Below are 22,091 nucleotides of genomic sequence, written 5' to 3'. Positions count from 1 at the left end.
CACATGTGAACTTCAAGGAGTTCACATGAACTAACTCTACTACATGCCAGAAGTAATAGTTACCATGTATATACACCTAATTACCCAAATTATAAATATATTTTCTCACAACACTACAAAGAATAGGAAATGTGGGTTCACAATTCTCCAAGGCCTTTTTCTAAGCTGTCATATATAAATTCATTGCTTCATATAGATTTCTACCAAATCATATCTATATTTCCAGTTGTCTCATGTAAATATCCACCTAGGTGTCCAGCTAACATCTCAAGCATAAATTTTAGATATTTTAATCCTCCATTCCTGCCCTCTTCTAGCTATACCAAATGTATACTCTTTCTGTTTCCACTTATCGGACAATGCATGGCATGGCATCCTCTCAGAAAGCTGGTCTAGAAACCTCAGAATCTCCTGTGAGTCTGCTCATTGCCTTGTCTCCCAACCTCGGGCATCACCAAGGTCCTACAATACTGCCTCTTAAATGTCTGTGGGCTGGTCTTCCACTGTCTCCTTCTACTATTGCCCTGGTTCATGCCTTCACCATCTTTCATCAAGAATAGGACAATTTCCTAAACCATGCCTCTAATTCCAGTCTCCCTCCCTCCAATTCTCATCCTCATGTTACCATTCAGATGAACTCTCCTCCCACTTTAACTGTATCATTTTAAAAGTTTAAAACACACTGACAGAAACTCGTATAACAAAAACCAGGGGGAAGGGTATAGCTCAGTGTTATAGCACATGCTCAGTGTGTAGGAGCTCCTGGGTTCAATCCCCAGCACCTCCTCTAAAAGTGAATAAGCCTAAATACCTCCTCCCCATCAAAATACCTCCTCCCCATCAAAACAGTGATAAATTAAAATATTAAAAGAACAAAGAACAAAGAATTAACACATCTAAACACAATGTAGCTTTTGCTATAAATATAATTTTTTCTAAGAAGAAACGGAGCATTTCAGAAAGAACTGAATTCACCTTTGTTTTCCTCTCAATTCTAATCCTTTCTCTCCTGCCCCAAAGACAATTTTATGAATTTGAGTGTATAATTCCAGTAGATATACTTTCATCACACACATACACACCTATGTCTAGGATACACACATATATATTTATATATACTACATATATCCATAAACAATATATAGTATTGTTTTGTGTATATTTGTTTGCTTGCTAACTTTATCACTGAGGTATAAGATAAATACAATAAATGACACTTAAGGAAATGTCTTGATGAATATCTACAAACTGAACAAACTTGTCACCACCCCCTAGATCAAGATATAGGGCATTGCGAGAACCTCCTTTGAACCTGCCCCCTCCCAGTCTTTATACTCCTTCACCACTATTTTCACCTCTATCACCAGAGATTAATTTTGCCTATTTTGATTGCTATCTGAATGGAACTAAATAAATAAATAAATACATAAATAAATAGCATGTGTGAGTTCTCTTTTGTATCTGACTTCTTGTACTCAGCATTACACCTATGGGGTTCATCCATGTTGTTGCATTTAGTAGTCAGCCATTATTTTTCACTGCTGCATAATAGTCCCCTGTATGTACAGAGTATATAATGGATATTTGGGCTGTCTCCAGTTGGAACTATAATGAATAATCCTGCCATAAATACTTTTATGCATGTCTTGGAACACATATGTGTATGTATTGTTATTGAGCGTATACCTAGAATGGAACAGGTGTGTCCTTAAGTCTGTCCATGCTCAGCATTAGCAGACCCTCCAATAGTTTCTGCCTTTACACTCTCATCAGTAGTAAGTACAAGTTCTGGTTGCTCCTCAACATGATCGATACTTAGTACTGCCCTTTCCCTTCTTAAAATCCATTATGGGGGATATCTGATAGCTTTATTTCCCTGATGAGTCACATTGAACACTTTTTTATGTACTTATTGTCCATGTTGATCTTCTTTGGTAAAAATGCTTCTTGTAGTCTTTTGCCCAGAAATTATTGGATTGTTTTTCCTGTTCATATTGATTTATAGAAGTTCTTCATGTATTATAGATAGTGGACATTTAAGAAATATTTGCAGTACAAGCATCTTCTCCCACGCTATTTCTGGCCTTTTTAGTTTCTTAATGGTAAGAGTGAACAGGAGTTCTTAATTTTAATGAAATCTAATCTGTCTTTTCTTATAGTGTTTTTTTTTTTCTATATCATATTTTAAAACTTTTTGTCTGTCTCATCAAGATGTTTTCCCAGGTTATCTTCAAGAAACTTTATTGTTGTACCATGTAGACCTATGATTAATTAAAATTCATTTGGGTACACAGTATGAGTAGGGGTCAATGTGCATTTTTGCATAAAGGCAGGTGCATCCTTTCTATACTACATTTGTTGTAAAATCAGGTGACTGGATATGTAGAATCCATTTCTGAACTCTATTCTGTACCATTTGTCTACCCTTGGCACCAACATTAAACTCTTTTACTTATTGTAACTTTATAAAGTCTTGACATCTAGTATTATTAGTCCTCCAACTTTGTTCTTCAATATTTTCTTATATATCTTTTTCCATTTGCATTTTTATATAACTTTGGAAATCAGTTCATCAAAATTTCCATAGAAAATACTTTCTAGAATTATTACTTGGTACTTCAATGACTCCATAGATCAGTTTGGGAAGATTTCACTTCTGTACAATACTGAGTCTTCAAATCCATAAATTTGGAATATCCTTTCATTTTATTTAGTTTTTCTTTAACTTTTCTAAGCAATGTTTAATAGCTTCAGAATTAACCACTATTTATCATCCAAGCCTTCCCCTGGAAGATGCAAATCCTCAGTAGTCTCTGGAGTCCCAAAATGGTTACACCAGACAGATCCTGCCAATGTGATTATTGTCTAGGTGGAGAGACAGATTCCCAGTGCTTCTCACACTCAGCCATCTTTCCAGCAGCCATGGTCTGCATTATTTTTTAAGATGTGTTTTTAATTGTTGCCATTATATATTATATAATATAGTTAGTGTTGGTATGTTGAACTTCAATTTAGTGATCTTTGAAATTACTACTAATTTATAGCTTATCTGTGAAAGGTCTTATCTTTTACAAGGTATGTTTACAGCATTTACAGTTAATGTGATTGGTTGCTTACACATTTAGACTTACTGTGCCATCTTATTTTGTTTTGAATTTATCTTGCTTTTCTTTGATTTCTTTTCCTTAAATTGCTTAAATGATAAGTAATCATTTTCTTTATCCCTTTTAATTTATTTTTGCTATAATCTTTTGTTTCCCAAACTTCATGCATTCTACTTCTTGTAATATTTATACTTAAAGTTTTCACATGTAATTTTAATTTAAGTAAGTCTAGATTTAATCAATGTTTCTAATCTCCTTCCAAGTAACACAAGGACTTGATTCTATGGCCCCAACACCCATGTCTTACGTTATTACTGTGTAATGTTCACCTTTCTGTTAAATTTCCATAGTCATATGTTTGAATACTACTTTACTTACATACCAGTTTACAAAATTCCTCATGCATCATTTTGGCTTTAATTCCCTTCTTTCTGTAGAACAATTTTCAACTGTGGAGTCAGAATAGTAAATGCCCTTTTCTTTGTAAATCAGAAATTATTTCTACTTTAGCCTCACTATTAAGTAAGAATTTATCTGAGTAGATTATTCTAAACTGCCAATTAATCTTCTTCTGCACTTTGAAGATATTATTTCATTGTCGTATGACTTGTCTTACTGCAGATGCAAAGTGTACTGTTATTCTGTCCCTCCTTGTTACATGTTTGTTTTTCTCTATATAAAGTTATAAAATTTTCTTTATGCTGTTCATATTCTGCCTTTTCACAGGTTTATATATTTTTTTATTATCTACCAATTATATTCTAGACACAGTATGCTCCTTCACTTTAACTCTGGAATATTCTCGCCACTACCACTTTGAATATTCCTTCTTTCTCATTATTTTCCCTCCTCCTGGAACCTATATTAGATGTGTGTTGATCTTTTTCAATGTGGCCGCCACTTCTTAACCTCTCATATATTTTCCACCTCTATCTTTCTGCACTGAATTCTCCATGATTTCCTCAGATTACTTCCAGTATTTCCAATTCACCACATCTCTGTGTCTCTTTGGTCTATTATTCCATCCACTTACATTTTATTTAAATGACTACAGTTCTCATTTTAGAAAGTCTACTGGTTATTTTCAAATATACCTACTTTTACAGAGTTCTGTACTTGCCCTATGGTTTTTCTTCTTTTCTTTAGTTCTTTGAACCTTCTCAATATACCTATGCTGATGTTTCTGGTTTATTATGTCATTTCTAGTTCCTGGTACCTACATCCTCCCACCTGGTGGGTCTTCTAACTCTCTCCATGTTACTTCGTTACCCATATGGTGTGCACTTTTTGAGTGCGAGTTCATTTTCAGCGGGGATTGTTTTCCCATTAGTTTTATTGGGAAGAATATCAATGTGATGGTCGCATATGCTTCTGCCAGAGGTCTACCTCTTCCTCCTGTGCCAGAATGGTTTTTCACATTAATCTCTCAATACTAGATCCTCTACCCCATAGACAGTGTAAATCTGCAGTGACAATAGCCTGGAGTTCTCATTTCTCTTTGGTGATGTTTTCCCCTATTGCCCCAGAGGCATGGTGTGCTTGGTCACCAATTCCCTGAGCCAGTGCACAGTTTTCTCAGGCCTTTTGTTAATGAGCCAAGCAGCTCTTTAGGACCCCTGGTTTGGTGCATGTAGCTCAGATCTGAGATTGTGGCCTGAACTCCCTCTCCATGGGACTTAAAACTTCAGTTGCCAGCAGTTAAGGTCTACATCTTTATAGCTTTCTTTCATGGTCCATTTAAGATTCAGTTCCTGCTCACTGATCTGGCTTTGAGTTCCTCTTCATTTCTGACAGCTAGGGAGTTCCATTTCTCTATTTTGAACCTGGCCTAGGTATTTGCCTTTTTCTATTATTTTGACATTCCTGTGTGTTGAAGCAAAAGGCCAGGGCTGTTTCACACCAACTCAGTCAGTCATATTCATCCAATATTTCTAAACACAAATATGATCACATTGCCTTTAATGGGCACCCATTTACTTGAAGGATAATGTCAATCTCCTTATCTGGCTAATTGCTTTTTTTTTTTAAGTTGGGGGAGGGAGGTAATTAGGTTTATTTATTTTTAGAGGAGGTACTGGGGATTGAACCCAAGACTTTGTGCATACTAACCATGTGCTCTACCACTTGAGCTATACCCTCCCCAACCCCCCTTATCTGGCTATTAAAAACTCCACATGCAGGTGGGACTCTGGCTCCCAGACTTCACCTGCAATCACACCCCTAATTCACTCCCCTACCCTGTGCCAGAGTAATAATGGCCCAGGTTTCATTCCCCAACATTCCAGGTAACAGCACATCTCTATTTGAAGAAACTTCATTTAGAGGTGGATTCTACATCCAGTTTCCATCTCTAATAGTAATATTTTGTGACCTTCATCCAGGCTGTGGACTCTTCAAATCTGTGACTCCTCCATTTCAGAAAGTGCAAAATGAGTGTTGAAAGCACAGCTGACTGTGTTATCCAGGTCACCGATGCGCTAAACTAACCAAAATGTAAACAAGAGAATGAACATGTGCATTCAGAAGGCCAGAAGGGCTCTGTGCAAGACAGAAGCAGCTGACCCAGTGGAAGTGAGCTGTTGGGTTTCACACCGATGTGGCCTTCCCATGTAGACAGTCCCTTAGAGTTCATTAAGAGAGCTCTCTGCTCTCAGAGAACATTTGCTCTGCCCTCTTTAGAAAGGGCTAGCCTGCTGGGGAGATAGCAGTTATATTTAGTGTGCTTCATCAGAGCAAGGAAATATAGTTCACTGTGCTCAAACAAATCCTAGCTGCAAATGGGCCATATATTGTGAATGTAGGGTTAGAACTGCTGGGAAATCAGAGAGCTGAAGGGGGAAAAAAAAGAAAAAAGAAAAAAAAAAACCAAAGAACCAAAGAAATTGCATTTGTAAGCTTCATTTATATACCACATAGCAAGTGAATCAATAACTTGAAAATGTACAGTGAAGGCCAAAATGGAGTTGATTGCAATCTTCAAAGAGTCGGCAAAAAGAAAAAGTAACAGTGCAAATTAAACTCATTCAAAAGAGTAAAGACAGTTGGTTTGAACCTAAGAAGATTCAACTAGGTTAGCAAAAAAAAAATCACTATTCCTAGAAGAGATGACAGAGGAAAGTAATGGAATATGAAATGTGAATACCAAAGGAAAAAACCCACCCAGATGCTTGAGAGGTTTTTTTTTTTTTTTTTCCCTCACAGAATAATTCATGAGACTGTAAGATGGCATCCTTAGGAAGAATGATGCATGCAAAACTGGAAGGTCATCACCAAGGTGAATAGAGTTAGTAATTAGGGCAAGAGCTGAAAAAAATAGAAAATTACCATCTGAGCACCCAGTTCTATGCTATTATCCAAAAATATAGCCAGTTTAATGTAAAAAAAAATTCAATTGTTTTTTCTTGACTAGTTTTCAATTTGAACTTTTTATCCATCATTTTTAATTCGCACTTAGATAAAATATGCATCCTTTTTACTTGTAGGAATACTGCCACATGACTGATCGATGACAACATTCTTTTCTACACAGCTTTCCCGTTCTACATCTCCTCCTTACTCGTCTTTCATGCGCGCACACACACACACACACACACACACCCTTCAATCAACTCTCAGACATCTCTAGGTTGAAAGTCTTGGGAATTCCATCCAATCAGATGATCAGAGATCTTAACTAGAAGAATTTGTCTCACAATGTCCTCTTCCAGGGACCTGGTCTTGAGTTCAAACTGAGGTTCATTCAACACATGAGGACTGAGTTCGTTGACTAAGGGATTCATAAGAGTGACGTAGTCTGGCCTATCGTCTCAGACTACACACCTTCACTCAGCAAGCTCGCTCATCAGTGCACACCACTGGTGCATGAGACACTGGGCAGGGCGTGCATATATCTCTACCTCTGCACTGAAAAAGGAACTCAGAGCAAAACGCAGACTGATAGAAGTACCAAGGACAAGACTCATGTTCACACTGCCCATGCATATATTTTCTTTTTAAAAAATGAAAAAAAAAAGTTTATCCAAGGAATTGTCCAACATTTGTTCATATGTTTCAAATATCTAATAGTGTATCATGTTAACCAACTACAAAGCATCTGAGTGCGGGGCTCCTCCAGCCTGCACTCACAAGAAGAGAAGACATTCAGAACTTTCAAAGGCACCCCTCACCCAACTCTGTAGCCTGCTCGCCTCTACAGAAAGCAAGCCATTGACAAAGGGATCGGAAAGAAAGATTCACTCACTGCCCTGCATGATTCTGCAGCACATCAGCAGCATAAAATCATACCCCTCCCTGAACCATCCCAACAGCTGAGTTCAGCCATATTTGAACAGTTTCACTCTACCCATTCTCCTAAGAAAGGGGAAATATCAGCAGTGAAGAAAAAAAGCAGTGTTACACTGAAAACAGGAGCCAACAGCAAAATTGCACATCTATGCCCATGGCTAAGTCCTTGTCTGTGTGTCTATAGTTTTGTTTATATTTAGTCTGTATACCTATGGAGTGATATGTAATGATTTTTGTATGTAAAACATTTTTATCTTTATGTCTATATTTCTGTTCATCTTTATATCAATATTTCCCAAAGTTACATATAATGATTTTAATTTTACAGAAACAGACATATAATAGTATGAGTCTGCATCAATTTCTTGGTCACTCTGGATGTGTGTGTGTGTGTGTGTGTGTGTGTGTGTGTGTGTACAAAGCCACAAAGTAAAATCATGGCATTCATTTGGTACTTTTATCAAGATGCAATTACAGATGTATTTCTCCCATAAAGCAGTGGGATATAAGAAAAATAGATCTTTACATAAAAAAGTAACTTAATAGATGTCTTGTGTGAAATGAGAAAGCAATCTTTCATTGATTTAAAACTGAAGAAAGGAAAATTGTAAACAAAGATAGATATCATAGATCAGGTTCTCCAAGAAACAGTCTGAGATCAAAATGTGTCTGCATAATGTTTACTGAAGAGTGCCCTTGGGAAGAGCACTGTTACAGGATGCCAGGGCAGCAAGACAGGGGAGAGGGAGGAATCAAACTGCTATTCATTTGCAAAAGAAGCCTCAGTTGACCCCAGAGGAAGCCCTGGAGCTGTGGGTGGCCTTTCAGAGATGTCCCAGATTGAGGCAGGGGTCTGGGCCATTACACCGCTGCCTCGCCCAGCCAAAGGATGTTGGCCACCCCTGGTGAAGGAGTAGAATCTTGACAAGGAAGGGCAATGCCTAGGGATGGACTCCACTGTGAGTCACCAGCAGTGACACTCCCAGCAGCTGGGGAAATGCCTTAGGCATGAAGAGGGGCCTAGGCAGTGAACCCTAGCATCACTACAGGACATTCATGAGTCCATCTCATTCTTTAATGATGGCTATGATTTGTTACTCCAAAGCATAAGTCCACTGTTCCATCAGAGGTCCCTTCTAAACCTTATAATTTTTCCTCCTGATATTCTGCCTTTCTAGGTCACTGAGCCAACAGTAGTCCAGTTTTCCCACATGGAAAAGAACCTTCAATCACCTTGTAAAAACATTTGACTGGCATGATATGCTTGCCCACTTTGTGGAAAGGGCTTCAGTTCCTTTATCGGTACAATAAGGGTGGTAACAATAGTAACAACCTCATGGGGTGTGCAGAATAAATCTAAGTATCCATGCAAAGGTCTTAGAAGAGGGTTGTCAGATCATCAGCTATAACAACCATGATTATTTCTGCAAAACTCTATGAGCTCAACATCACTTTATGGTTACTTACGCTTACGCAGAATCTGCCTCCTAAACCACCTGAAGGGTCAATGTCAGGAGCCTCGTTTCAGGGGGTAGACCAGTGATTTCACATTGCCTTTGGTTGACTTCCCTGGCATGGCTAAGAATAAAGGTATGTTTCTCCTCTGTTCTTGTGTTTGTTTTCTTTCCTTTTTTTTTTTTTTTTTTGAGGGGGGTGGTGGTAATTTAGTTTATTAATTTTTTAGAGAAGATACTAGGGGTTGAACCCAGAACCTCATGAATGCTAAGCATGTGCTATACCACTGAGCTACACCTTCCCCCTGTTCTTGGTTTTAACATCAGGAGATAATTGCTTCAAAAGACAACTGACAACAGTAGAAAGAATAGTGTTAGGTCAACTATTCTCAAATCAAAACCCACCATCATTGTCAGAGGTCCTCCAACCTTTAAATTGCTTGATGCCCTAATTCTATGCAACAGGTCAAGTCAATCAGATACCTGGGGGCACAATCTGCAGAGAGTTCATCTAGGGAGGGTGCCAGCAAACCACATCATTTCAAAGGAAGATACACTGTACACTGTGGCTGTTTTATTAAAATTTTCATATGGTTTCCACATTGTACTGCTAGCACAGTATTTCCCAGCTAAAATGATATTGTAAGCAAAAACCTTTGGTGCCTCAATCAGTCCTTCATCCATGTGTTGGGACAGTCCTGAACAGTCTTCTGCAGGGGTTCCCTGGCCAACTTCTCTGCTTGTGCAGCAAAAGGACCACCCCACTCAGTGACCATCTTCAGCTTTCATGAGACGACTCCCGCCTGACCCACATCATACCCGACTGTAAAAACTCATGGACCTTTCTTAATCTGCAGCTGAGCACTTCTAAAGCCCCACTGCTGCCATCAACCAGGGCCCTCAGCTCTCTGCCCTCCAGTCCCACAAAGTCCTGATGAGAGAAATATTTCCAAGAATGTCTGAAATCACATTCCATCGTTCAGCCTTCACAAGCAGGGGCTCTTTAATCTATTTGGAAGATGCTCAGGGAACATCAGAACACCGTAAAGATGCAGACTTTTGTCTTTACGTTCACGTGCGTATTTTTCTGGAGAGACAGCTTAATGCTTTTCAGCAGGTTATCAAAGGGCTTGGCCTGGGAAATCCTGTACAATGGTTAAGAGCAGAGTGAACTCAGACCGCGAGTGCGAGTTATACCTAGGTCGGCAAGTGTGTGACCTTGGGTGAGTTACTTATCTTGGGGGGCCTCAAGGTTCTACCCTATAACAGTGGCTAATAACAGTACCTATGCCTGGGGTTTACTACACAGAGTAAACAAGATCATCTCAGGTAGCGAGTGAAGCACTCTGAATGGTGCCTGTCCACGGCAGGTGCTCAGTTTATATTTGTCATTATTATTCTTATTAAATAGGTCTATAACCCCCAAAAGATTCAGGAATGCTGCTCTGGGTATTCTGAGTAAAACTCTTAGATGGAGTCAGACCACCAGAAAGTTTGATTTGGACCATGTTTTTTGGACTTGGCTTTTGTTTTGAATTAGGCCTTAGTGTTCTACCACTGGCCTTCACGGAGAGATGACGCAAGAGGCCAACCACGTGGTGCCCGGGACTTCTCTCCCAGCCCCTCCCATCATCACAGTATTTTCCCTGTGAAGTCCCCTGGAAGAAGTCTCTCTGCAGACAAGAATCAGGGAAGCTGCTCAGGTGAGGAGCTCATTAGCAGCACCGTCTTAGAGAGCCCAGGCTCTGTGGGATGAATGCCCTGGCCACTGAGAAGGTGGGTACCATCCAGCCGAGGTCCGCCTCCAGCAAGGACACGGACCAGGTGGTACGCATTTTCACTGCATTAAACCTACCCCGAGCTTTCTAACTTTGTCACCCATGTTTTCCCCTGGACCCCGCTTCCCTCAGTTGTTACTTAAGCCTATTGTCATTTATGTGGTTTTATGAAACACATCAAATCCACTGAGGAATAAAGTCATCTGATACCTAAGCGGAGCAACAAATCCGTACAAAATGGGTATATGTCTTGTTTCCTATTACACTGTTTGCTCTGTTTCATGGGTGTTTTCCATCCTGTTTAAATGAATTTTGATCTTCTATTGTTGTGAAAATATAAGAGGCCTGGGAGGGAAGGGGGATCGGTGGGTTGTAACCAAATGAAAGAGACATCACAGGATTTCTAAGACAGCCGGTGGTGACAGTTTTTAAAGCAAACAAAATTGCTCCCAGGAAAATATTACACAGGCACAGAAATCACTTGAAAATTAATCTTGTTTATCTCTTAGAAAGGCATTTCTTGTAGGGCTAATATATTCTTAATTCTTAGTCTAATAGTACTCTAGCTTGTTTTCCGCCTCTTTGAATATAAACCCTTTTCTATACTTTAAATCTGACATTCCAAAGAAAGTGGTCCTCAGGCTTTTCCACTTAAGTGCAGGATGGAAGCTACTAGGTTTCCTTTAACAGAACATTTCAATTTCATACACAAGCCCAGAGGCCTTGAGTACAAGAGTGAATCTTAATAAGTCCAATAAAAATTCTGGAGGAAGTTTCTTGGATTCCCTCAGAAAATCAGAAATTAATTAGTAGATCCTAATTCTTTAGAAGAATATGCTAAGGGCAGTTTTTTTTCCCCTCTATCTCTTTTTTATTTATTTATTATTATTATTATTTTTTTTTTTTTTGCAGATTGACATAGTGCTTTACTTAAGCTGTCTGTACGAAGGAAAATAATGTGCATCCTTATCATATACGTGTAAAAATACTAAGGATGCACAGTGTACAAAAACAGTTTCTTGTAGTTATTTCACATCCTTGTGGGTCATATACTTAAGGAAATAAACAGTTTTAGTATGACCAACAGTAATAGTAATGCAGTTTCTTGGGTTCATAGTTGCGTCTGCTTAAATTCCTTAACCAGATGACTAGATCTTGTGTGGATCTAATGAAAGAACTAGCAAGGTCAAGAAATGTCACAAACTATAAAGCTACAGGGAGGTGATTCAATGACCAATTTAGAAGTTTTCTTTTTATTGAAATAAATCCTTTACTTTTCATGCTTGCCTGTAACGCACTACCAGGAGCAAGGTAAGGACACTGTACTGTGGACAGTACAAACATTAGCAGCGAAGTGTGTACACTGAGGTGTGATGCAGAAACCCTGCAGTTAGTGGGGGGGGGCCCTTACTCTGGACTCGAAGAGAGGCAAGTGGCGCCTGCAAGAACAGTCAGCTTTAAGAAGCCAGAAATCAGGTATGGGAAATAGAAAACACCGGAATCATGCTATGTAGTTAGTGTGGAAAGCAAAGCTGTGAGCAGCCCTGCTGAAAATCCAAGCAGGAATGGCCCATTTCCTCCAAAATGGCTGCATCATGGCAAGAGGCAGACTTGGTACAGGATGGATTCCGCAGAGCCAGAACTCTGTACTCAAAGACAGTGGCTCCCGGTTCAGGCCTTTCCATCTGCCAGAATCCCAAACTTCAGCTAAGGGCAGACACAAGGAAAGCTTCAGAATCTTCATCTAAACACATTTCTATTTTTCTACGCCAGCTGACTGAGCTCAGGGAGTGAAAGTAAGGAATTCTCAAGATTGAAGCCAAGAAAACACCTGTGTGACACTCATGGAATCTCAGGACTGAGCCCTGGGCACTGGCTGGGGACGGGAAGCCAGCTGTGCAGAGCAGCCAGCCTGGGGCACGGTCAACGCTACCTTGAATCTTTAGGAAGTGTCCTTGGCCAAGGTCATGGAAATCACCTTAAGATTTGGGGAAAAAAAGCCCAAACTCTCAGTGTGCTTAGTGTATGGTGTCATACTTTCCCTCTAAAGAAATGTATACTCTGAACACCAGTCCAGCTCAGCTGTCCTCTCTCTCATGTTTCCTTTTTACACAATGGATACAAGGCAACTTACAGGACAGATCTAGTCTACTTTCTTGTTTTTTTCCCTTATGGCTTAATTCAGTGATAAATGTACCATGATCAGAATAAACACACTAGGTCTTTACCTTTTAACTGCCCACTTCGTTAACTACCCGAGATGTGTTCATTTTGCCAAGTAAAGTTCATTTCTTATCATCCAGGTCTCAATTTGCTTCATTACAGTATACAGCTAGGCCGTCAGCACACTTCCATTCTCAGAAGAGCAAACATCGACACTCACTGGTTTCAACCCCTTGGCATGGAGAGTTGGGGATTTCTCATTTTTAGCACCAAGGGGTTAAATGACAGCATCTCTTCTCCCAAAGCCAAACTCTAACCTATATGTACAATTTCAGAGCCTCATCAAAGTTTGTTTATATAGGAGAAAAAGTGCATGGTTCTCATCGGCATGTACATTCCTTGCACATGGGTCAAAATAAACTGCAGTAAGTCTATTTTATGTAAATTGGAGCTGCATTTGCTAACATGACATACAATTCTTACCACTAAAAAATAAATACTACCACAATATAAACAAAATCATAAACGAACAAAGTTTTAATATTCGAGAAAAAGCTAATTCACATAGAACTGAAAATAAAAAAATTAAAACAAGTAAGGCAAACGCCTATTTACCTTGGTGTACAACTTTTGGTGAAAAGCAGGATCATTACACCAGTCCACATTCTTCAGCCATCAGAGGTGATAGTAGCAAGAAGGGAAAAAGGTTTCCAAGCACGGGGGCGAAAATACTCTCTGGTGCAAATTGCATCACAGATCCTTTAAGTGACCTTGACTCTTCTGTGCATATGCTTCCTTCCTTGGTAGAAAGTGTTCCTTTGGCAACAACTGCCCATGGAATCTGGACGTCCACGTGGAATAGCAGGCTTCCTCTGCAGGTATCCAACAGGAATTTAAGTTTATATATGTATAGCTCTGTCTTAACCGTTGCTCAGTCCTTCTCTCAAATGCCTCCTAATGAATTCCAGCCAGATCTCAGTGCTACATACCTACTTTGTGCACTGATCTGATCTGCTTTATTAAAATTTTGCATATGCACATGACCATACTTCAACTCCTTGTTCTGTATTATAAACCAAATCTTCCTAGTCTAATTAGTTTTTGATTTCTCTTCTAGAAAGTTAGAAAATGTACCTAGAAGAAGTGTATCTCATGTAGCCTTCACTGTTAGGGAGAAACAAAAGCTGAAAAGATCAGAAGATGACAGTTCGTGCACAAATGAACGGTGGTCTCATGACTTCCAGAGACTGTAAGATTATCTCTTAAAGTTGCTGTAATAGTAAGACAGTAGCAGCAACAGCATGAGTCCTTAGGCTGAGATACAATTTCACGCAAAAACAAAAAGTCTAGAGTGTTTGCGTATATGTTTGTTCTCGTGTGAGTGAAAGGAAGCGAGGGGTGAAGACCTTGGACTGGTCTGGGGCGTCTGAAGGTGCTCCTGCTATCTGTAAGAGCTGGGACTGGTGTGATGTCCAGGAATCATTTTCAGTAATAACTCTACGATGACGGTGAAGTAGCAGAAGTAAGAGACCTATTCAGGGCCACTTGCAGAGTAGGAAAACTGAGGGAATTGCGGCTGTCTCTCACTGTCTGTGCAGTCCATGCCGTCCTCATCATATTTTTCAGGTGGTGTTATTGTAATATTCTGGGCTGTAAATTCTTCATCAAAATATCTGGTGTCTGCCTCTGATGTTACTTGAGGTTTAAAAGGAGGTACCAACTTTTTATCATATACATCTTGCCAGTTTACTCCAGAAAAGAAACTGTGTCTCATAATTTCTTTTCCATCATCTGGTCCTCCACCAAGGCGTTTATTTGGATCCTTTATCAAGAGCCCTGAAAGCAATGATTTTGCATCTAAAGAGAGTGTTTGAGGAAATTTAACGTCTTCCATTACAATTAGGTCAAAAAGTTTCTCATGATCCTCGTTGTAGAAAGGCACCTCCCCACACATCATTTCATACATAACAACCCCAAGGCCCCACCAATCCACAGCTCGGCCATAGTCATTATCTTTTAACACCTCTGGTGCCATGTATTCTGGTGTACCACAGATTGTACTCATGGTGGCTGCATCTGTGATCCCTTCTTTGCAAAATCCAAAATCTGTAATTTTTATGTGGCCATCTTTATCCAGCATCAAATTCTCCAACTTGAGGTCACGGTGCACAATCTTTCTGGAATGCAGATAGTCAAAGGCAGAGACAGTTTCTGCACCATAGAAATGTGTGTGGTCCTCAGAGAACACCCGCTCTCTCGACAAATGGAAAAACAGGTCTCCTCCACTAAGATATTCCATCACAAAACACAAACGGTCTTTTGTCTGGAAGGAGTATTTCAAGGCTGTTAAAAAGGGATGTCTAATGTCCTTTAATACTCTGCTTTCAGTTAAAGTTTGTGCCACTAGATCCTTGGCAATTATAAATTCTTTCTTCAGAATCTTCATAGCACAGTATTTCCCACTTGCCTTCTCTAGAACCAAAATAACTCTCCCAAAAGTGCCTTTACCTAGCAGTTTCAAATAGTCAAAATCATTCATTGTCTTTCTTTTATGGTGAGTTGCAGAAGCACCCATCTCTTCCTCCCCTATATTATCATTTTGTGAACTCACTCTCTCTTCTTCTTGCCTCTGAAGTCTGTCTGCTACAGCCTGAATAGCTTCTGCCCATTCTTCCCTTTCCTCTGGAGTATCTACTTGAAATGTTCTCTCTATAACAGTGGTCGCCTGGAGAAATCTGATAATAAATGTGTTTGGTTTCGGTCGTTCTGTTTTCATTAACTGGCATTTTGCCACTGAAAAGTTGTTGAGGGGATCAGGTAAATCCCCATGTTGGGGTTTCTCTTTATAGCCTATGAATGAGCCATCTGTCTTCAAAAGGAAATACCTTGGCCTCCAGGTTTTTATGTATTTTCCCCTCTTCTGAACCCAACCTTCTTTCACAATGGTAACATCGCTCATGATGGGTCCCCTCCGAGCCCCCAACTTGGAGAAATGGTACTTTGTGATACCAGCTTTGGGGTTTGGATTCTCTGCTGCTGCTGCCCTTCCCACTCTCTAGTGAGGAATCAGCCTGCAAAGGCGGCGGCGGCGGCGGCGGCGGCGGCGGCGGCGGCGGCGGCGGCGGCGGCGGCGGCGGCGGCGGCGGCGGCGGCGGCGGCGGCGGCGGCGGCGGCGGCGGACCGCAGCTGCGGCGGCGGCTGCGTAAGATGGCACCATGGGGGCGGGGCGGGGGGAGAGGGGCGGGGCGGGGCGGGGGGAGAGGGGGCGGGGCGGGGCAGGGGGGCGATTCGGGGGTCCCCCTCCCTTCTCCTTCCCTCCTGTCCTCCCCCAACCCCGCAGAGCCTCTGGCCCCCTGGAGCCCTGCCGGCGGGAGGGCAGGCGGCGGGCTGCAGGGGAGGGAGCGGGCCAGGCCCCTCTATCGCTTAATAATCCTGTGGCAGCAGAAATCTTTTGCCTTCTTTATCCTTTCTACACAGGCTGCTCTGTAATGTCCAAAAAAATCAGAGGAAAATGGGAGGAAATTGACTGAAAATGGTAGAAATACACAGTAATGACAAGAGTAATAGTTCACATCTGTGTTGTGCTTCACAGTTTGTGAAACACTGTCACAAACATACCTTGCATTATCTTAAGCAAAACTCTGATGACAAAATCTAAACTTCCCTTTGAGGCTCTACAAGGCTGTTAGAAGTTGAATTGCTTCCTGCAAAATTCATATGTTGAATTCCTAACCCCCAGGACCACAGCATGTGACCTTATTTGTAAGTAGAGTCTTGAAAGGGGGAATGCAGTTAAGATGAGGTCATCTGGGTGGGCTCTAACCCTGTACGACTGGTGTACTTACAAAAAGGAGAAGTGTAGACACAGACGTACACACAGAGAGAAGGCTATGTGAAGACAAGGGCAGAGAGGAGGGCGATGCTCCTATTAGCCAAGGATGCCAAAGGTTGCCAGTCAATCGCTGGAAGCTGGGAGAGAGTCAGGGAACAGATTCACCCTGAGCCCCTGGAAGGAACCAACCCTGCCAACACCTTAATCTTGGACTTCCTGCCTCCAGCACTGTGAGACCATAGATTTCTGTTGTTTAAGCTGCTCCGTTTGTGGTCCTGTGTCCAGGCAGCCCCAGCGAACTCATAACGCAAGGGTTCTTCATGATCTGCCGTCTTTTCTCACTGGCTGAAGACCTGGATTCATAACCTCTCAAGACGCTGGCAGGGACCCCAGAACTCTTCTAATACATCACTCCTCCCAGTCTGCATCTCCTGCTGTGGTTCCAGAGAACAGGTGGGAGTAGAAAGCATAGATGCTGTTGGTCGGCTAAGATGAACGGCCACTTTGACCCTCACTGGGAAGAACAGAATCAGTTCTGGAGCCAGGCATGTGTAAGTTTGGAATCAGACGTATTTACTGACTGGGGCCTTGAGCAAGCTGCTGAGCCTCGCAGAAATTCAGTTTCCTTCTTTCTGAACTAGAAATAAAAATATCTTCTCTTGGGTGGTTGTGGGCAGTAGAGGGATCATGACTATAGCGGCCAGTGGCACCAGGCATGTGAGTGGTCCATGAAGACCCCCTGCCATCACCCAGGGGCCAGGGTTCCTCCCTCACCAGCCCTCAGGCCTGATAATACCCTCACGTCCACCCAGCCCCTCCTGGGGAAGGGTGATATGGCCGGAACATTCCAGACATACCTGATAGCATGGTCAAAACTTGTATTAAAATGTACGTTTTACAAAGTGCTTAAGGCATTGTACCCAAAGTACCCTATTCCTCCAGAGGGCTCCGGTGTAAGGTCCTCGTGAGTGCAGTGGATTTCTTAATCCCATGGGCATTTTGCTGAAAGCTGGGGCTCTGGAGCCACTGAGCCCCCCAAGATGTCAGCCCCCCAGGATGTCAGCCCCCCCGAAGGTGGGAGATGAATGTGGCAGGCAGCCTCTGAGGAAGGGGAAGTGGGGGTTATTATCTCCACTGTACAAACGGGGAAACTGAGGATCAGAGAGGTGAAGTAACTTAGACAAGGACATCCAGAGAGGAGGCGGCAGGCCTAACAGGACCCAGGTACCCTGGCTTTCCGGCCAGCACTCTTCCCTAACACACACGGGGCCTCGGGAACCTCAGCTAAAATCCGCACAGCGTGTAACAAGATGGAGGTCATTTTATATTCCAGATTTCCTTTGGGAAATGTCTAGATAAGCACCAGGGTAGAGGCTGAGACCTCCAACAGGACTGGTGAAGGGGAAGGGGAGGTGTCTACTTTTTCAGCAAGGGCTTGTGGGAGGGACCAGGAGAGAGGGAGGTACGGTCAGGAAGACACCAGAGGGGGGCCACTTCCTGAGTGATCCCTCCCCACAGTCCATCCATTGTCAATGCAGGCCACCAAAATCAGGGAATGTTATCAGGGAGGCTTTTCTTGTGAAAACTGATTAAAGAAGGAGCTATGGTGGCCAGGCTGGACCAGGCGAAGCAAGAGACCCGCACACACCCAGGAGCACTGAGGCCAAGGGTCCCTGAGGAAGGACGCTCCTGTGCTTCCCAGCCTCCCCCAAAAGGACTCTGAGGTGTCACAAGCTGGGAAACTGGTCAGGCCAGGTGTAAGCAGATCTTCAAAGAATAGGGGGGCCCCCAGATATTTGTGTTACAAGTGGTAAAATCACCTGATTAACAAGTGACCTCTGACAATCATGTAAAAGAATATGTCCCCATATTTTTGTCATCAAAAGAGATCTGCGCATACACGCAAAAACCAGCACACGTATTCCAAGCCATTTTCAGATTTTCGGGGATTCCTGGTTCCCAGGTTAAGGTAATTAATTATGCATTTATTTTATTTAATCATCTTTATAGGTCAGGTTTTTTTTCTACACAGGGTAAACCACATACCTCATGTTTATTTCAAAAAAAAAATCTAAAATTTTGTTCTGAAATGTGACAGAATGAAAACCAAAGCATGTATTATATGTAAAAGGACTCACAGTTGTTAACAAAAATCAAACACTCCCCTAAAATAGACAAGCACAATTTTGTCAGCTAACTAAAAACTTGAGCAACAGCTTTTGCCGCTTTTGTAAGCAAAAGAGGGATGAAAAATTGTGTTCTTTAGTGAAAAGTTGAGTCTTTATAATTTGAAGGTGGTGAAAAGCAGAAGCTGGGATTTCCTTACCTACTCAACTTACTCCCAAGTCAAGTTATTGTATGAAAATTTTACCTCCCCCAAACATTTATTCTGTATGTGTTAGAATATTCCCCAAATATTTAAGTACCTTCTGATCAGCAATAGTGGACATCAGTGAAAATCCAGCATCTCAGAAGGACTGAACACTGAACATGTATCCACTTAAAAAAGCAACTTGCCAAGCAGGTGGGAATAAATGATACATTTCTCTCTGCACTTTGGTCTGTAAATGAACAACTTAAAAGCAAGTTGGAAAGCAAAATTGAAGAAGCCCTAGAAATTCTGTGATCATTAAAGTATGCTCTTTAAATTGAAACCTATTTGAAAGCCCCATAATTTCCTCTTAATAAGTATTTGCTTACTTTTCAAAACAATGGTTTTATAATAATAGCCAAAATGTCTCCAATGAATGACTATTAAAATTAAGTTCAGCTTATTTGAACTGTGGGGAGAAAAGGTCAAAATGAAGTTGTCTCATTTTGCTTTTAAGTGCTTTTACTGGTAGAAGCCTAAATTACCTCTGTCAGCTTTGAGCCCAGAGCTCCTACGGACAAGTCTGCAGCCAGGCTATGCCGTAGGTCAGAGAGGCGGCAGCCACTCCAGCACCAGGAACAGCAGAGAACCCAAAAGCCCGAAGAGCAGGTCTTCCGCAGTAAACATTTTATATACAAAATTGTGTACACTTAGTAACTATCAGTGTGTCTTAGGCAGCAGATTGCTATCAAAGGCATTGTTTCCCTTTCCAAGAATGTGCTCAGTAAAAGTATATTTAATAGTGCTAAATATTCACTAAATGACTGAATGTTCTCCTGGACACAGTGCATACTGTCCAGGAAGAAAACAGTACTACAATTGGAAGAAGAGGTGGGAAAGATGAAGGAAGGTGCGGGCAGGAATGTGGTTTCCTCACACAGTCATCCAGTCCTTAGCCAGGGAATCGTCAGCATCGTGAGATAACCAAGTGAGCAAAGGAGGAAGCAGACACTGCACATGTGCTGTCTGGGGTGGCACAAGAAGGGGCTCCAGGTGCTGCCAATGCCTGATTAGGGCACTTTGTGAGCTGCTTTTCCATGAGTGGAAATGTGTTCTCTGGGCCTCCATGCTTGTGACCACTGTGGGACAACTGAACAGAGTTGGGGGTCTCATCCTCATGGTAGAATATGTAGAGAAATGAGAATAAAATGCTCACAACTATTACTAAATAGAACAATGCACGAAACTTCACTCCTTTCTTCCATGACATGATCTGGAGCTTAAAGGACCTTGCATATTTACTGCCATCTCTTCTCCCACGTGGGACATGATGGACTCTGGATAACCACTCAACCCACTGGTCTAACCATCTGTAAGGCACCCATGAAACGAGGCTACAGAATACCGTTGGTCCCATGTCAGCCTATCATTGGATCAGAGAAGGAAAGCAAAATGAGTCTCAGGGAAATGCAATTCTGTAAAACAGAGCATTTAGAAGGCTACAGGAGCTTAGAATTTTTACACACATTCATTCTCACTTTAAGACAAAAAGAGTAAGAACAGGATAATATTTTAATAGTTATGACATTCAAATATGATTTACCATTTGAAAAGGCTAATATATGAAAGCTTGCTATAGGAGAACTAAATCGATATTTTTTCAAGGTTAAGAGTAATGTATTCCTCACTTTGCAAAAGGATTCTCTGCAATTCTCCTTAAATATCCAGCTTCTGTATGCATCAACAGCATTGCTGGGCTCTGAAAGTAAGATTTACCAGCAACCATTCTGGAATAGCTATGGCAGAGAAGGAAAAGGCTTGCCCTTTTCCTAACCCTGCTGGGCAGGCTAAATGTTTGTTTTGCCCTCTAAGTGTCCTAGTTTATAAAGATAAAATGTATCATAAAATGATCACCCAAAAGAAGGATTTTCTATTTAATTCATTTCTGGGGTACTCATTGCTTTTAGGGATGAAGGTCATGAAACCATCCATAGATATCAATATTTTTCCAGACAGAATGTGGTGCAGATGGAGCTCAGATTGCAAGACAAAGGACAAGTTTGCAATAGGCTTCCAGAATATAAAATTGGAAATACAAATTATCCTGCATTGGGCCTAGTTGACAGTGTCTGAATAACAAGGGGGAAAAGATCAGTTCTGATCTGGCAGAAATATAATACAGTATTGCTAACATCCAATGTGATGCCCACCTTTAATAATATCATTTCGGATCTAGTTGCATCCAGCAGTTGCCTTGTAAAATTCAAGTACTAAGATATATTTTTCAATAACTTAGGTGGTATAATTTTACTCCCTGAGAGCAATTTCCAGAAATTACTATTGTATATCACATGAACATAAATTCACAGTAAAAAGTTATTTTTATTTAATATTTTTTTCATTTTCCCTTATTCACAATGGGTACTCAAACTATAAGCCAATATTCATAAAATAACTGGAGAAATTTGAGAACTGGCTGGATATTTGATGCCAACAAATTAGATGACCTTGAGAAGATGGACAAATTCCTAGAAACATACAAGCTACAAATACTGAATTATGAAGAAATTAAAAAAAAAATCTGAAAACACCAATGAGTAAGGAGATTGAACCAGTAATCAAAAACTTCTCAACAAATAAAACCACAGGACCAGACAGCTTCATGGGTGAAACTACCACACATTTAAAGAAGAATTAATACCAATTCTTCTCCAGCTCTTACAAAGTTTCAAAAAAGAGGGAACACTCCCAAACTCTTTTTATAGCCAGCATTACCCTAATACCAAAGCCAGATAAGGACACTACAAGAAAGAAAACTTATATCCCTGATGCATATAGATGCAAAAATTCACAATAACTTACTAGCAGACCAAATTCAGTTGCACACTAAAAAGATTATTCACTATGATCAAATGGGATTTATCCTTGGGATGCAAGGATGGTTCAGTATATCCAAATCAATAAATGCAGTACATCACATTAATAGAATGGCAGAAAAAATCATATGATCATCCCAACAGATGCAGAGAAACATTTGACAGAATTCAACATCTGTTCATGATGAAAACTCTTAACAAATTAGGTATAAAAGGAACATACCTCAACATATTAAAGGCCATATGTGACAATCCTCCAGCTAACATCATACTTAATAGTGAAAATCTT

At 41.0% G+C, this 22,091-nt stretch overlaps 1 protein-coding gene across 1 annotated transcript in view; it reads right to left on the bottom strand.

Moving 5' to 3' along the window:
- LOC102519101 (RAC-gamma serine/threonine-protein kinase-like) overlaps window positions 1–15,882 on the bottom strand; it is a 169,793-nt gene extending 153,911 nt beyond the window's left edge. The window contains exon 1 of the mRNA XM_032474161.1: window positions 13,399–15,882. Coding sequence (XP_032330052.1) covers window positions 14,315–15,742 — 1,428 coding nt within the window. The 5' untranslated portion in view covers window positions 15,743–15,882 and the 3' untranslated portion in view covers window positions 13,399–14,314. The remainder of the gene's footprint in view (window positions 1–13,398) is intronic.
- Between the last annotated feature and the right edge of the window lie 6,209 nt (window positions 15,883–22,091).

Source organism: Camelus ferus, chromosome 35, assembly GCF_009834535.1.
Source record: "Camelus ferus isolate YT-003-E chromosome 35, BCGSAC_Cfer_1.0, whole genome shotgun sequence".
NCBI lineage: Eukaryota > Metazoa > Chordata > Mammalia > Artiodactyla > Camelidae > Camelus > Camelus ferus.
The sequence above is the reverse complement of the archived record's forward strand: the minus strand, read 5'-3'. Positions and strand labels throughout refer to the sequence as shown.